At 39.8% G+C, this 16,466-nt stretch overlaps 1 protein-coding gene across 7 annotated transcripts in view; it reads left to right on the forward strand.

Moving 5' to 3' along the window:
• Positions 1 to 16,466, forward strand: part of CDKL5 (cyclin dependent kinase like 5) — a 214,354-nt gene that overhangs the window by 170,097 nt on the left and 27,791 nt on the right. For all 7 annotated transcript variants that reach the window (XM_042973886.1, XM_042973891.1, XM_042973890.1 and 4 more), the window contains 4 exons: positions 1,990 to 2,091; positions 2,384 to 2,489; positions 5,898 to 6,021; positions 12,986 to 13,085. In XM_042973886.1, the coding sequence (XP_042829820.1) occupies positions 1,990 to 2,091; positions 2,384 to 2,489; positions 5,898 to 6,021; positions 12,986 to 13,085 (432 nt within the window). The remainder of the gene's footprint in view (positions 1 to 1,989; positions 2,092 to 2,383; positions 2,490 to 5,897; positions 6,022 to 12,985; positions 13,086 to 16,466) is intronic.

The following is a 16,466-nucleotide window of genomic DNA, read 5'->3' on the forward strand; positions in this document are numbered from 1 at the left end:
GCCCAAGTTTACCCGACTAGTCCAGGGCAGAGCTGGGATCATGAGAACAGTGTCTAGGTCTCAGGGCCAGCATTCTTAGCACTGCAGTGTGCTGACCTGTTGAGGCTGAAGTGACCCTGGGCCCCTAAGCAGAGCTGTTCTGCATGAGGTTGGAAGGACAGGTGCCCAGGTGAGAGGGGGAGCAAGAGATGCACTCTTGCACGTGGAGGAGATGGCACGTGGTGGGAGATGCCATGATTGGAGTCAGAGCAGTGGTCAGAGGAGTCCACCTAGAGAGAACCCGTAGGGCCTAGAAAGATCTCCAGAATGTGGCAGCCGCCCCTAGACGTTAGATGGAGGTCAAAACCAGGTAAAGTGTGTTGGCACTAAGCATAGTGTAAATAGAGAAGAAGTAAGAAAAACAGAAAGCTCTAACTTGGAGAAAAGACAAATGGAGTGGTTCTCACAGTTCCAGAACAAACAAACAAACAAAAAACCCCGACTTTGTGAACCTGGTGGAGATGAGCTAATTATGAATGGTTACTGTGGACTCAACACAGATCCAACTGTTACAGAACTTTAACTCCAGTTCAGGAGGTACAGTGCCAACCTGCAAGACAGTACAAGTTTAAAGGCACAAAGATGGCAGATGGCTTGACAAGTAACTAAAGCCATGAGTAAACGATGGGAGTTGCTCTCTTACAAAGTATTGCGGCCACCTACAAGAGGAAGGGGACTGAACTGGCACTGGCACTTAAGAGTTTAGGTTAGATGTAAATCATTTGTCTTCTAAAATACTTTTCTAGGGGCTTCTGGGTGGCTCAGTTGGTTAAAGCATCCAACACTGGCTCAGGTCATGATCTCACGGTTTGTGGGTTCGGGCCCTGCATCGGGCTCTGTGTAGACAGCTCAGAGCCTGGAGGCTGCTATAGATTCTGTGTCTCTTTCTCCCTTTGCCCCTCCCCACTTGCACTCTGTCACTCCCTCTCTCTCAAAATTAACATTAAAAAAATAAATAAACTTTTCTAGAGGACTTTGTAAACAATACAGGTGATAAAATTCAAAAGAGATCTTGTCACAAAGTAGGAAGAAGGGCTACATCGGATGATTTTCCTGCCCAAAATATTCTTTCATAGTATATTTGGGGAGCAAGGGAGACAAAGACCGAGAGAATCCTATTTAAAATTCAAGTAGTGTTTTTGATACATCACGTAAGGCTCAAGATAATACTCTGTGTGTGTGTTGTGCAAATACACAATGCAGCCAACTCCTCCTCATGGCTTGGTAATTTTGTTCCTTAATCTTGTTTTCTTCAAGGGTGGAAAATGCTACTTTTCCCCTCAGTACACACCATTGTGGACCAAGGCTGCTCTTAGCTTGTGTCTCACTTCCTTGAGAGAAATAGGTAGTGTCTCCTGAGATGTGTGCTGTCATGATTATGATTAAGGAAATACACGAAATACAAATACCGTTATCGTACGGAAGATTAAGAAAATTTAAGTACATACATTACAGTAGGTAGGAAATTTTAAGCCCTATTATTAAGGGTGCTGATTCTATTCCTTGATATATCCAAAGAATATTTGATTTCATCTGAATCTGCCATTTTAAGTTCTTCATGAAAAATAATTTGGGATCTGCTAGAGAAATTTTGGATTAACTAATAGAATCTCTAATTAGAGTGCTGCACAGAAACATGACTAGATATTGGGAAGATAATTTTCTTTGTTTTTAATAATTAATTGAACTATTTTCAGCGTAATTCTTTCCCTGCTTGCCTTAACTTTAATGAGAATTTCACTTTCCATCTGTGTGACATTTGTTTGAATTATTTTACATTCATCAGATGATTCACTCTTTTATGGGACAATTTGTGTTTTAGCCAACTAACATTTTTTATTTTAGCTGGTGAAGGTAGTAATTATGCCAAATAAAGCCCATGGCGAGTTAGGTGATTTTCATCCCTAGGAACAGGACACTCTTATAAATCCTTTTAAATTTGACTTCCAGCCTGGAGAACAGCTCCCTCCGGAGATGACTGTGGCTCGATCTTCCGTTAAAGAATCCTCCAGAGAAGGCACCTCTTCATTCCACGCAAGGCAGAAGTCTGAGGTCTGAATTCTCCACAGTTGCTAACTTTTACCCTAAAACTTGTCTGTAAAGAGTGGTCATGTGACATCATTACAGCCTATCTTTTCAAATTTCTTCAAATTTCTTCATAGTCCTTCTCCCACAAATAATGTAAGGGCTTATAAAGTTAAGTAGTCTTCCTCATGCCATAATTCTGAGTTCTCTTTAAAAGATGCTGGAGTAAGTTATGGATCAATTAGGCACTGTTGTAAGTTCATAGGCCAAATCATCATCGCTCTGTTGTTACTTTTTATAAACCTGTTTCTTGTCTCAGGGTGGAGCATATCATGACCCCCACTCTGATGATGGCACCGCCCCCAAAGAAAATAGACACCTGTACAATGATCCTGTTCCGAGGAGAGTTGGCAGTTTCTACCGAGGTAAGCCCAGCCCCTAGCACCCCCTGGGGTCCTCTCTCCCTTCCCCCTCACTACACCTCCAGCCCATGGCCTCCACAACACTTCACTGCCCTGACTTCAGGTCAGTGCCAGTCTTGTCTGCACTGGCGCCTTCCAACACTTCTCTCTGCTTTGTGTCCCACTGTCTTAGTTCAGGCCCTCATGGCTTCTGAGTTAGGTTCTTTGTGTAGCCTCCCACCTGATCTCCCTGTCTCCCAGGGTTGCCATCAAACCAGTCCTTGGAATGATCCACTTGAAGCTGTGTTCTGACCATACCACTCATTCATTCAATTAAGTCATATTTATTGATGTCACCTGTGTACCTGGTACTGTTCTAATTTAGAACATGTCAATGAACAAGACAGCCAAAGGTCTCCACCTTCACGGAGCTTACGTGAGAACGAGGAGAGAACCACACTAAATGTAATAATTATGTAGAAAGTAAAGGGTGATAAATGCTACAGGGGGAAAAATAGAGCAAGGCAACTCATTGCCTGCCCCCACCCCCCGCCCTGCCCCCAGGCCTCTACTCTTACCTGCTAAGAGTCCCTCTGGTGGTTTCCCATTGACATCAGAACAAAATGTGAATCCCCTAAGATGACTTTCCAGACATGCCATGCCCTGGCCCTTGCCATCCTCTCTAGCTGCTGCTCCTCCATCTTGAAACACACTCCTCCCCGTCCTGGGATCGCTTGTTCCTGTCCCTTTAAAGGGCCGCCTTTGAAGTCCTCTGTTGTATGATGTCTTCCCTTTCCACCCAAAGTCCAGTGTGTTCTTCTCTGTTCTACCCATGGTTCCTTGTCTAGGCCTCTAACATGACACAGACTACATGGTACTGATTCTTTGTCTACATTTCTCTCTCACAAGGTTGCAAGCCCCTTTATCATATTTTCCTCTTTTACCCTCATTGACTAGCACACTGCCTAGCAGTTTCCAAGTATTTGTTGTTGTTGTTGTTAATAAATTAAAAAAATGTCTTCAACATTTATTTACTTTTAAGAGACAGAGTATGAGTGGGGGAGGCGCAGAGAGAGAGGGAGACACAGAATCTGAAGCAGGCTCCAGGTTCTGAGCTGTTAGCACAGAGCCTAATGTGGGGCTCAAACCCACTTAACCATAAGATCATGACCTGAGCTGAAGTGGATGCTTAACCGACTGAGCCACCCAGATGCCCCTCATAAATATTTGTTGATTGAATGAGAGAAAATCTTCAAGTGCACTTGCACAGCCTTAAAAAGTATACTTCGAGGGGAGCCTGGGTGGCTTAGTCAGTTGAACATTTCTGCTCAGGTCATGATCTCGCGGTCATGAGATCAAGCCCCAAGACAGGCTCTGTGCTGAGTGTGGAGCCTGCTTGGGATTCTCTCTCTCTGCTCCTCCCACACTTGCGTGTGCGTTCTCAAAATAAATATTAAAAAAAAAATGCACTTTAGGGGTGCCTCAGTGGCTAGTCGGTTAAGCATCCACCTCTTGATTTCAGCTGAGGTCATGATCTCATGGTTCATGGGTTCCAGCCCTGTGTCGAGCTGACCTTGACAGCGGAAGTCTGCTTGGGATTCTCTCCTCGCTCTCTGCCCTCCACCTCAAAATAAATAAATAAAAACTAAAAAAATGTTTTTTAAATATACTTTGATGGTTAACTGGCAACTAAAACAGATGCTTTGGAGGCTGTATGGATTTAGGAGATGTTGACAGAGAAAGGGATCCTCTTTGAAGAGCTATGCAGTAATAGAATGAGAGCCCTTGCAGAGCCCTAGCCCCTAGTGGGGAGACTTAACAGGAAGCCCACCAGGGAAGGGGCAAGGTCTTGGGTGTTCCAGAGGCTCAGCTTCTTAAAGCCTCCAAGAGTCATCATGACCTTCTACAGTCGCCCCCACCCCCATCTTTTGGCTTCTCACTATGCTGTTGATTTGGGAGGACAGCTGGAAAGGGGCAGGAATTGGGGGAGAACACAGACAGTTGCTTGGTCATTTTAACTCAAAACCTGAGCTAAATAAATGTATTGAAGTGTTATCTAGGACTAAATGTATGTTGATTAGGCTACTTGTTCCCTCCCACCTCCGCATTTGAAAAGAGCATAGGGCAATAAATATACCTTTAGTCCACTCTGTTTTTTCTCATGCTATGGTTACTTTAGAATCTTAAGGGACTAAAATTTTAATTCAGGTTAAAGTGAGTTAAAATATTCTAGTGTATATGAGCAAATGCCTTTTCTTCTTTCACTGTAAGTTTTACTTCCAAAATGGACCATACCTTTGTTATTTCTATAGATGTCTGGGGTATATACTTTAATATAAAATGTTCACAAAGTTTTGATTAATTAGGAAAGACAGTTTTAGTTTGATTGCAGGTAAATTAAATTGGTTCATATCAGCAAAGCCCCTCATTTGTCTTCCTCATAATCTACTTCAGGGTTTGGCAGGTAGAACTTTTTTTTTTATAAAGTCCAGAAATAAAAGGAAAAGATTTAACTGGGTGAAACATCTGGAGAGATCTGTCATTTCAATGATTCTACTAAATCTTAACTGGATAAAGATTTAGTGATATCATTGAAATGACCGATGTTTCCAGAATACTTCCTGTTTTCAGTCCTGCTGGTCAAAAGTCAAGTGAAATGGTGTCATTTATCTTGATATTCAACCTGTATATTTCTTTTGTGGTGAAATTTGCAATATATTTTGATTTATGACCAAGCTTAGAAATTGACAGAAAAAGATGCTAACGCCCCCACCCCCACTGCAAAGGGCAGGAAAGTATTTACTCATGTATGTTATGGTTTGTCTTTCTGTTCATTCCTGGATTAAGAACTTAGAGGAAAATAGTATTTTTTGCAAATAACCGAATTTCTTTGGAATTTAGTTTTAAACAATACAAAATTGACTCTGCCTCCCAAGTGTAAGGCTTAAAGCACAGTTAGTATATTCCAGCACACATATTGTTAAGAGTCACTTCAGACTAAGAATAGATTTTGCATAGTTGAGTCTTGATGTAAGAAAGCCTCCACTTCAAAGAATGTCAAAACAGTGAAGCGGTGGGGGGGCTGTCCTATTCATACTTTTAAATATCCTATGATGTTCCTCAGTTAATCAGCTGACAGGTCAGTTTCTGTTTTGAATGTATATTGCCTGACGTTAACTGACCCATGTGGGTTAATGTGATCATTACCGGGGCGGTGGGGGGGGTGGGGTGGGGAGGGGAATGTTCCCTAGAATGCCTCCACCCTCAGAAAACACAAAAGTTATATAAAGGGCAGAGGATTTTGACTTACTTACTTACTTACTTACTTATTTATTTATTTATTTAATTTGTGTGAGAGACCATGCAATCGAATCAGTTAAGAACTGCTTTGGCCAAAAAAGTACCTCAGTGACTGATGTTTTCTTTATTCAGTGCCATCTCCTCGTCCAGACAATTCTTTCCATGAAAATAATGTATCAACCAGAGTGTCTTCCCTACCATCAGAGAGTAGTTCTGGAACTAACCACTCAAAAAGACAACCAGCATTCGATCCATGGTGAGTATTCTGTTTGTTTTTACTCTTTTTTCCAATTGTAGATTGGAGATTTCAAAGAAATCTGGAATACACTTTTTAGCTTGCTTTCTTTCTCAAGAGAGAGTGTTTGTTAAGGAGATGATGATTTGCCATTATTTGTAATGATTTATTTCAAGTTCAGCGTTTATATTAAATGTCATGTAAAAGAAAAATCTGCCGGGTCAATAAATGCCTCACATCTTCCATTGCATTCTTCTGATAGGAATGATGTCCTTCACTGTCTCTTTCGTTGCCGTTGAATCACATAGCGGACACTTTGCTTAGCACTTTGTGTGCACCATCTCGCTTGGTTCTTACAGTTAGCCCTTGAGACAGGGGCGGCTCACAGTCTGTAAGTGAGGAAGCTGCAGCTTAGAAAAAGGAAAGCGCTTGCCTGGCGCTGGACGGCCCATTGCAGGGAGAGGGGAGCCAGGATCTAGACCTAGATGAGGTCTGACTCCAAAGCTTGTAGCTTTCACCTCGATGCCACCTGTCTTTCATTCAGGGTGAAAAGATAGAAATAGGGCAACACCTTTTATGCCACCACAAAAGCATAATGGTAGTCAAAGGTTAAAATGATGTGCCAGCTTTGCTTATCCTTTTATGTCCTTTGCGTCATATGTAGTAAAAAGGTAGGGAGAGAATTATTTTGTGTATTAAGTCTCATCAGCAGATGTGTTTGGGGAATAAGGACATTTTGTTTTATTTTATAAGCTTTTTTTTTTTTTTTTTAATGTTTATCTTTGAGAGAGAGCTGAGCCGGTGAGCAAGCAGGGGAGGGGCAGAGAGAGAGAGAGAGAGGGAGATAAAGAAGCCGAAGCTGACTCCACACAGTCAGCACAGCACCATATGCGGGGCTCGAACTTATAGACCATGAGGTCATGACCTGAGCCAAAATCAAGAGTTGGATTCTTAACCAACTGAGCCACCCGGGCACCCCAAGGACCTTTAAAAAAATAATAATAATAATGTAGATGATCCTGTCAGATTTCAACTCTGGTGTTTGTTGCTAGAAGCCATAGAAGGGTCTGAGGTCCTTCAGTACTCCTGACCCTAGGTGGTTGCGTAATTTTCACACTGCTGGCAAGGTTGTATTGAGGTCTTAGTGTTACTGTGCCCTATGGTGAAAACAATTTAATTATTTTTAAGATAATAATAAAAATGATGGTTTTAAAGCTGTAAATACTTTTATAAGCACAGTTTACATCCATTGCCTTATTTATTAAATGAAAGTCTTTACATTAATGGCTAAGAGGTTGGACTCTTGTCTGTGTGACTTGAACCTCTGTCCCTCAGTCTCCTCATCTGTAAAATAGGGCTAAGAATACTACCTCCCTCAGAGGATTAATGTGATCATCAAATGAAGGAGAACATCAAAAGCACCTAAAGCAGTGCATGGCACAACGTGACTTGTTACTGTTAGCTGCAGTAGTTTATATCTTTAATGTTCTCTGACTTCAGTATGACTTGTCAGGTGTCTCCCCTCCACTTCCTTTGCTGATAAACTTTGATACGTTTTCTGTGTGACTGTAGACCAGCCCTTCTGTACTACAACTTCTTGTAGTTACCAGCTTTGACAAGCCATGAGTGTAGTGTCTCTCATTAGTGAGAATACGGAAGTAGAGAAGAAATGGTTTTTCCTCTTGGTTATTGCATGATGGAGTGGTGATGGTTTAAAAGAGCATCAATTAAAGATTAACATGGTTCTATCAACCTTAGGTAGGTCAGATCAAAACAAAACCAAACATGGGATAGGCAGTATGAACAACATACTGTTTCTTTTTTTTTTTTTTAAGTTTATTTATTTTTGACAGAGAGAGAGAGACACACACACACAGAGCATGAGTGGGGGAGGGGCAGAGAGAGGGAGACACAGAATCCGAAGCAGGCTCCAGGCTCTGAGCGGTCAGCACAGAGCCTGATGTGGGGCTCAAACTCACAGACTGCGAGATCATGACCTGAGCCAAAGTCAGACACTCAACCAACTGAGCCACCCAGGCGCCCCTGTTTCTGTCTTTTTGATAGTCCATTTGAGTAGAGCTTGGTTAGACCAGGGTATATGTAGAAACCTGGAAACAGATGTTTTTTTTTTTTTTTTTTTAAAAGAATTAGAGACATAATTGGGACGTTGAACTTTAGACTTTAGACACGTCTTCAGCGAGTCACCCCTACTCTGATTCTGCTGTTATGAGGCTTCAGAGAGTTTCAGAATTAGCAGCTTGAATTGCAGTATTCTCTTGTTTCCACTGCCCCTCATGTTAAGACTGCTATGTACTTGTCCTTCAGGAGACTTACCTTTTTTGTCTTTGAACAAGATATCTCATTGGTTCACCATACTGTGTATATTTGAGAGAAACGCAGCTTGATAACTTACAAAAACGTGAACGAGCCTTGTTATGGTAACATAGTGACTCGCTGTTCCTAAATTATCACTTGCCTGAGGGCAGTCTGTTTCTCCTTGATAGTGGTACTTCACATTTCTTTTGGGAAGAGAATATTTGTACAGCAGACATGCTTCGTGCAATGGAAGAATCGAGTTACTAGATCATATTTTCGAATGATAGATATTGTTGGGGTGTCTGACTCTTGATTTCAGCTCGGGTCATGATCTTGTGGTTCGTGGGTTCGAGCCCCACGTCAGGCTCCAAGCTCACAATGCAGGGCCTGCTTGAGAGTCAGTCTCTCTCTCTCTCTCTCTCTCTCTCTCTCTCTCTCTCAATCTGTCAATCTCTCTCTGTCCCTCCTCTGCTTGTGTGCCCATGCATATGCTCTCTCTCTCAAAATAAAGAAATTTTTAAAAAATAATCATGAAATAATAGATATCATAGTATACTATCCAGGGTAGTTATTTTGGCCATCTCAGCTATCCAGAATCCAGTTACAAACTGGGAGATAAGCCAGAATATCTCAGAACAAGAAAAACAGGGTTAATGCAGTCAGATTCATCCTTACTAATGAGAAAACACCTTCACTCTCCCTATAAGCCTGTTTACTCTTATGCACAGGTTTAGCAGTTGGCCCTGGAGGTTGTCAGGCAAGAAATAATGCCAGGTAACAAGACAGTGTGAAGAGGGAGAAGGATTCCAAATAATAGCCAGGGAGAGGTGAGGGGTATTTTTGCCTTTTCTCGGGCTCCCAGTGGCAGTATCATTTCTAGCCCTTCTGGTTTCACATGTAGAATAGATAATGCATATAGCATATATATATTTACAAAATAGGCTGCTCTTACTTTGCTTAAGAAAGACAAAGTGTATAAATACATTTGGAAAGACTGCTGTCAAAATTGGGTTTAAAAGTAATGTTTATATGGTAAACCAAATTAATTTGAAGTCCCAGTGATTAAGGTAAGCGAAGGATTGCTGTCACTTGCTTGCACAGTCCCAAGCTTTTTCTTCTGGTTAAGTTAGGAATATGTTGGCATCCGTTATTGCTTGCTACCATAACTCAGAAAATTGTTCACTGATTATTTTCTTCTCAGACATCACCTTAGTCCCATGGCCAGGGGAGGGGAGGTAGCAGGGAATGTCATGCTGCTCCCAGAGGGATTCTACTGACACACCAGGATTCTGACCCTCTATCCAACCTGCCAGTGTCCTGCCTTGAGTCTGTGAGCAGCTTGAGGTCACACTCCTTGTTTTCTTTTTCTCTCTGGCCCCAACACCTGACACCAGGCCTACCACGTACACAGTGCTTCGTAAATGTTGGTTGACTTTGATTCAGTCAGCTTTCATTCCTTCCTTTTTTAGGAGAGTCTCTTGAATTTCTCTTTCTTCTTCACCCCCCGTAAAACAACGGTTGTGTTAAATGATGTCAGAGCAGGGGGAGGTTGCTGCCCCCCACCAACTGTGTAATCAGCCCTGGATAACGGGCCAGGTGACTAGCTGGGTGGTCCTTCTCAAACGTCCTGTCCCTGATATGGATGTGACCACCCACCTACCCTCCCCTTGTACTGCTCTTCTTGGACCTGTCTGTTGCCTGTACCAACAGAATCATATCATAGGATCTAGAATTCACAAGTGAGATAAATTATGGGGACACACTCTTACTCATTTGTAGTAGTGCTGGTTGTAAATGATGAAGTCTCTGTCTTCATTCTTTTGTATAACACACAGCTTTTCAGGTGCCTGTGTTCCAGGCAGCTTTTCTCCGTGTCCACCCTTCTCTGAGTCTGTCTCCCAGGCTTTCTCCCTTGTTTCTCTAATTCTCTGCCACGTGTGTCTTTCCATGTAGCTTCTCCCTTTCTCTGTCCTTTCTCTCTGTCTCCCCCCAACACACTTGTGCTCTTTTTCTTTCTCTCTGACTTCCTTTTTGTGTCTTTTGTGATGCATGCACACTCATGCTTCACTCCTAGCTTTCATCTTCTAGTCCAAGAGTAATTTATTTCCTTTTCTGTTTTGGTCTCTGGAATCTTTCTCTGCGTAAATCTTGGCCCCACCATCTCTGCTCAGCTTCAGTCTGAAGATGTTTTCCTCATCATTCCCCCTTCCCCTGGGCTCTAGTTTATCCAGTGTCTCTGGACAGACCCTGCAGAGGGTCTCTGATTCATCTTCCCTGCCTTTTGTGGTCACAAGGAACTGCAAACCCTGGGCTTTTTGTCCTGCTCCTTCTTTTCTTTCATTACCCTTACGAGCCCCTTTCACTTTCGTCTTACTGGATAGAGACTCTTCTTCCCCTCCCAAATCTGCTCCTTCCCGGCCTAGTGTCTCAAGCCTTCTCTTGCTCTCATGCCAGCATTAACATTCTCACTGTAACGCCCATTCTCGTCCTGAGCTTGCAGTCATGATGAACATGTCCCCCTTAAAGCTTTCCTGGATTGGCAGAAAGCACTTTTACTACCCGGCATACCTTTGAGGTTTTGTTAGACTTACATTCTGATTGGTAAGAAATTCTGCCTGTTAATCTGAATACTTGGCTGTGCTTCTAGGTTAGGTACAGACCCCATTATGGAAGGATATAAGCTATATCATAAGCAAATAGTTCTTTGACTTCTGGAAGTTACAGGACAGTAAAAATATTTGTATTGCTGGTTGGTTTAGATGCTCTCTGAGGTTCCTTTCAATCCTGAGAGTTGTATTTTTGTGATTCCAGCAAACTACACTGTTTTACTGTGTTACTTAGAATCAAACTTTTCATTATTCCATCCTTACCCATTCCATCGTGTGAGGTTTTGAAGTTTTCTAGCTTTCAAATTGTAAATGTATTATTCTGAATTCCGGTGCTAGTTATTTTTATTGGTTGTGTTGTATTATGAAAGTTTTACTTCCGAACTTGGAACTCTCTCATTGATGTTTAAAATTGCAGGTCCTAATGAGTTTCAGGAACACTTGGGCGTACAGTACGTGTTTTTACTTCCTCGGTATTCCCATTAACTTTTAAGCTAAACAAGAAGAGGTGATCGTTGCTCTTTCAGTCATGTTTTCCTGTTTTGTTTTGTTTTTTATCTGTTTCTCTTTTTAAATCTCTTCCCTTATTGTCTTAGATCTTGAGTTTTTGATTTTTCAAATAAATTTTCTGCGGTTTGTCCAACCTTTTTATTATATCTGTAGTACATGTTTGATGTTGAAACTAAAAAGAAGAGTTATAAATCACCAATAATCTTATTACCCAGAGATGATAGCTATTAAGATTTTATTTTATTCCTGCCTTAAAAAAAAATGTGTGTATAGACACATATATGCCCCCCTTTTAAAATACAGTTGGGCTCACACTATGTAGGAAGTTTTGAATCCTGTGGTTTTCACCTAGTATTATAGTTTAAATATTTCTTTAGATGACTGAAAATTCTTTGAAGATGTGATTTATTTTTGATAGCTTCATGGTATTTTTTATCATGTGGCTCTGTAATAGTTTATATAGATGTTTTCTGCCTTCACACAGATTTAATCAAGTAAAGGATGCTGCTTTGCTCATACTGTCTTAGAAGTTTTAGTAACTTCTTCACCGTTAGGTGTTCTAAAACCATAAATATGAATGCACTCTCACCTTTAATGCTTTACTCTTGATTTTAGGGAACAGCTAATAGAAGGAATTCAATCATTTTAGAAAATGGCTTTCCACAGTCATACATATTAACATTTTCAGTAGAGCCCATGGAATGTGTCTTTTTGAACAACACCAGTTGGGTTGCTTTTTAAAGACTGTAAATTAAGTAATACAGGGCCTATTAACATACAAGTCACAACTTATTAGGGCCAAGATGTCCCGTTTGCTGTCTATTCATACCTTCTATTTGTACTAAAATACCTGGTGGCGTCAGTGCTATGAAGCTTAATGTTGTCAGTATTTTCAGTTAGAAGCTTTTTTTTCCAAGAGTGCTTTGTATTAAAGCATTCATCTTGTCTATATTTTTTTCTTACCTGATCTATTTTTCAATTTAGTTTCAATAAATAAATACAACATTTTTATAAGGGAATTTTCCAGTTCAAGGCAATTTTTGCTTTTATTTACAATGCTTTTGTAGCACCGTTTTTTGTTTTTTGTTTTTTTTTTTTTTGCTTTGTTTTGTTTTTTATGTTTAATATCTTGGCAAGCCACTAATAATGAACTTGTTGAGTTGGTCTTTAAAAGGTAAATAGAAAAATGAAGATATTGAAAATGTTTCAGTTATTTCCCTTGGAGGGTTATGGAAAAGGCATCCTTTAAACTGTGTGCTTTTCAGACTCTCAAATTCAGAGGTTTTCGACAGCATGAAAATGGTCCTGCAGCACAGTTACCAGATCATTTGTAATAATAGCTCAAAGTGAGCCTGTGCTAAAGGCTAATCATTAACCATGGTTGATTAGATTCAGTTCCTCCTGTGCTTTGTAGAGGCTCTTCACCTACGTGCTTGATTTTTCATGGCTGTTTGAATCTGGTTTCATGCATTTTTTAGTCTTCATTATATTTGTCATATAATGGCAGGAGAACGATTGAAAGATCAATATGATAAAAATGTCTTCCCATTTAGGAAAAGTCCTGAAAACATTAGTCATTCTGAACAACTCAAGGAAAAGGAAAAACAAGGTTTTTTCAGGTCAATGAAAAAGAAAAAGAAGAAATCTCAAACAGTAAGTAGATGGGTACTTTCTATATACAGTGACATACGAGTCTGCATTAGTCTGTGGGTACTTTACATTTTGTATGTGGCAATCAAAGTGAATTATTTTCTTATTGAGATTTGACATGCATACATTGTATATGTGTCTTTCTAAATTCTATACAACTATTTTCCTCTCAAAGAGCCTTTTCCAGATTCCACAGAATCTCTAAGAATAGAAGAAATTTAATTTGGATTACAGAGAACACTTTAAACCTCTCTCAGTAAACACCTTATCCATGTAAAAAAAAAAAAAAACTATGAAGCTGCAGGATTTAGTTTTCTTTGGGGAGTAAAGATATGTGAAAACTTAGGAAGTGGTTTTGTTTATGCTTAAATCCTGGAAGTTTATAACTAACCATCATTCATTATTCTTCCCTGGCTGGTTTTCCAGTTCCCCTGTTGACAAATGCATTTCTGGGCTGCCTAATCACAGAGAGGAGAATAGTATTTGACATTTCAGGGCTTGCTTTAGTAGGAAGACATGTTTATCTTGTGACTGAACTGTGAAATGGAACGAGTCTTATCTCCTGGGAGCCCGCTGCCTGAACCAAGGTTTGGCTCCATGGAACCGTGCACATCACATCACTGAACCACCCAAGCAAGGATTCTGCTGGTTAGTGACGTGAGGAAACATGGGGAAGCCAGGCCCCCAGGCCAGCGGGAGCTTTCTTCACCCACGTGAGGCCTGCTTCCCCCTTTGCTTGTTGAGTCAGCTATTTTAAATGATTTTGTTTCTATTTCTACATCTTACATGATTGACTTTCATTTATTTTAAAAGGGAAAAAGATTCTAGGATTATGACTCATTGGTAAGTAATGATGAGATAGATGATAGTAGGAAAAAGAATGGAACACCCAAAGTAAGGATCACAGATGTTTTAGAAGTATTAATAAAGATCTTTCTAGATTACCTTTCTAGACTATTCTTTCATTTGCTTATTTGTTACATTGATATATTTCATTGTAAAATAAATGAGCTCATTGTAGAAAAATTGAGAAAAAAATGCTTTCTAATCTTATCACCCTATTGCAACTAGCATTAAGATTTTGGTATATTTCTCCTAGCTTTTACCCTATGCATGTTTGCGGAAAGAAGGTGGTTTTTAAGTTTGTTTTAAATAATAGTAATCCTTGTAGTATAGTTTTGTGTCCTGGCTTTTAATAGTAAATATATCTATCTATCAATCACACATACACACAATATATATTTTACTACACAGATCTTGTTATCTTCATTTTAATCGTGGCACAATATTCCTGAAGTGTTTAAAAAAAAAAACAAAAAAAAAAAACCACTACCTGTGCCTTTAACTGAAATTCACTTAAATCAAAATGCCACTCAAATATTGCTACATTTATTATTTACACTGGATGAATAAAATAGGCCAGATTTATTTAAAGTAGAGGAGCTTAAAATATTTAAAGTGCTAATAAAGTAAAACTTTTATCATTGTCTGTAGAACATACTTATCCATCATGAACGTTGAACTTAGGCTACCTCTCCTCACCACTGTTATTTTTATTCTGAGGATTTTGTTTTTGTTCTTAACCTCAGGTCTGTAGCCACTGTGGGGTAATTAAGTGGAAGAACGTAGCAGGAACCAAGGAATTGAAGGTGTTTTGTGTATAGATTTGGCTTTTGATGTCAGTCTGCATTAGACTAACATTAAACCTAAAGCCCCTGGCCTACTACGGCCTGAGTTGATATGTTGATTGACTCTGTTATTCAGGATCTGGTTCAAATTCTAGGTTTTTAAATTTTAGATTTTCAAAAAGTATAGGTTAGTATAAATAAGAAAATTATTTTCTAACAGTCTCTCCACTTGAACTTACTTTTTTTAGGTTTTTATACATTTCATTTTCGGTATGTAATGTAACTGCAAAATATCTCTGTATAGGCCACTATGCTTTAAGCCTTCCAAGTCAAAAATTGTTTGTGCCTCTGCATTTTTTAATTAAAAGAAAAAAAATTTTTTAAGGACTTTGGTATCTAGAGTAAGATTTCCAAAGAGCCCTCTATATCCTGCCAGATCTCAGGCTCCTAAGCCTGGCATTATGTTAACTCTGCCTCCTTCAAGTGAGTATTGAAACAGAATTAAAGGTAGTTTGTTTTGTTTTGTTTTTGTTTGTTTTGTTTTGTTTTTCACTTTCTATGACTCAGCAAAAGGAAACTAGGTAAACCAGCTTTGAAAGATTTAAAGCTTTGTGGCATTTGCATAAGATTAAAAAAAATAAAAAAGAAATGTAATGCCCAGTGCACATAGAGAAACAGGACATTTTAAAACCTCAGTGGGTCCTAAATCTAGTTTAACACCTTTATTTCACTGGTAGAAGACTACCCAGGCCAGTTGTGACCTGCCCAAAGTCACATAATCAGTTGGGAGAACTAGAGGTGGGGTCTTCTAAATAACAGGCCCAGACTCAGTCCATGCCACAGGCCTATCTCTGGTGGAGAGTCTCTGGCCACTGATTCCTGGGAATTCTCTTGTGGTCTCCTTAGCGATGTGAGTTAAATTCTTCCCTGGGATCCCATCATGGGAACAGAATCCTTCATGGGCTATCTTCCTTGAATGGCTTCATACAAGGTGGTATGAATGCCTTCATATATATTCTCAATCTCTGACAATTGAGCTATCCAAAACAGGGAAGAGTGGTGCCAAAAAATAATTCTGTATTGTAAAGGTGCCTGCTTTGACTCAAGCAAATCTGGAAGCCGCCTTGGGAAATCTGGCCTCAGTTCCACATCCAGAGTTGCATAAGCCCTCAGAGCATATGGTGACTTTGCCAACTTGGTAATTGTAGCCTAGTTAGTTAGTATCTCAATTGGTAATCATGCGTCAATTTAAAGATTGAACTTTGTTTTTTCACTTTGAAAACCTGTATTCTGAATTGTGCCACATAGTTTCCATGGGGTAAATATTTCTTTAACAGCGTGGAACCAGGCTTCTTCCTTGATGGTAGAATCCTGTAACAGTGATAATTCCTCTTCCAAGTGATGTTTTCTGGTTCAATAGACCATGCTCAAAAGGGTTTGCAGTATCTTCTCTTTTTTTCCCCCCTATAGGCAGATTACATGGTCAATTATTTAGTTGCTGAAGTCCTCTCTAGCAATTAGGAAAAGACTGAAGTTCATCAGTAGCTCTTTAAACATAGTTCTTTATAATAATCGTATTTCTGATAATAAATAAATCCTTAAATGTTTTGTTAAGCTCAATGTGAATAGATATGTGTAGGTTTCTAGGCATTCCTACTATAGGTAAGGATCATGACCACACGTTCTTTATATACATTGAAGTTTTTGTAGGTCTTGAATTTACATTGTTGGCATCTTCATGTCCAAGTGAGAAATG

The sequence above is a fragment of the Panthera tigris genome, chromosome X (assembly GCF_018350195.1).
Source record: "Panthera tigris isolate Pti1 chromosome X, P.tigris_Pti1_mat1.1, whole genome shotgun sequence".
In the NCBI taxonomy this organism is placed as follows: Eukaryota; Metazoa; Chordata; class Mammalia; order Carnivora; family Felidae; genus Panthera; species Panthera tigris.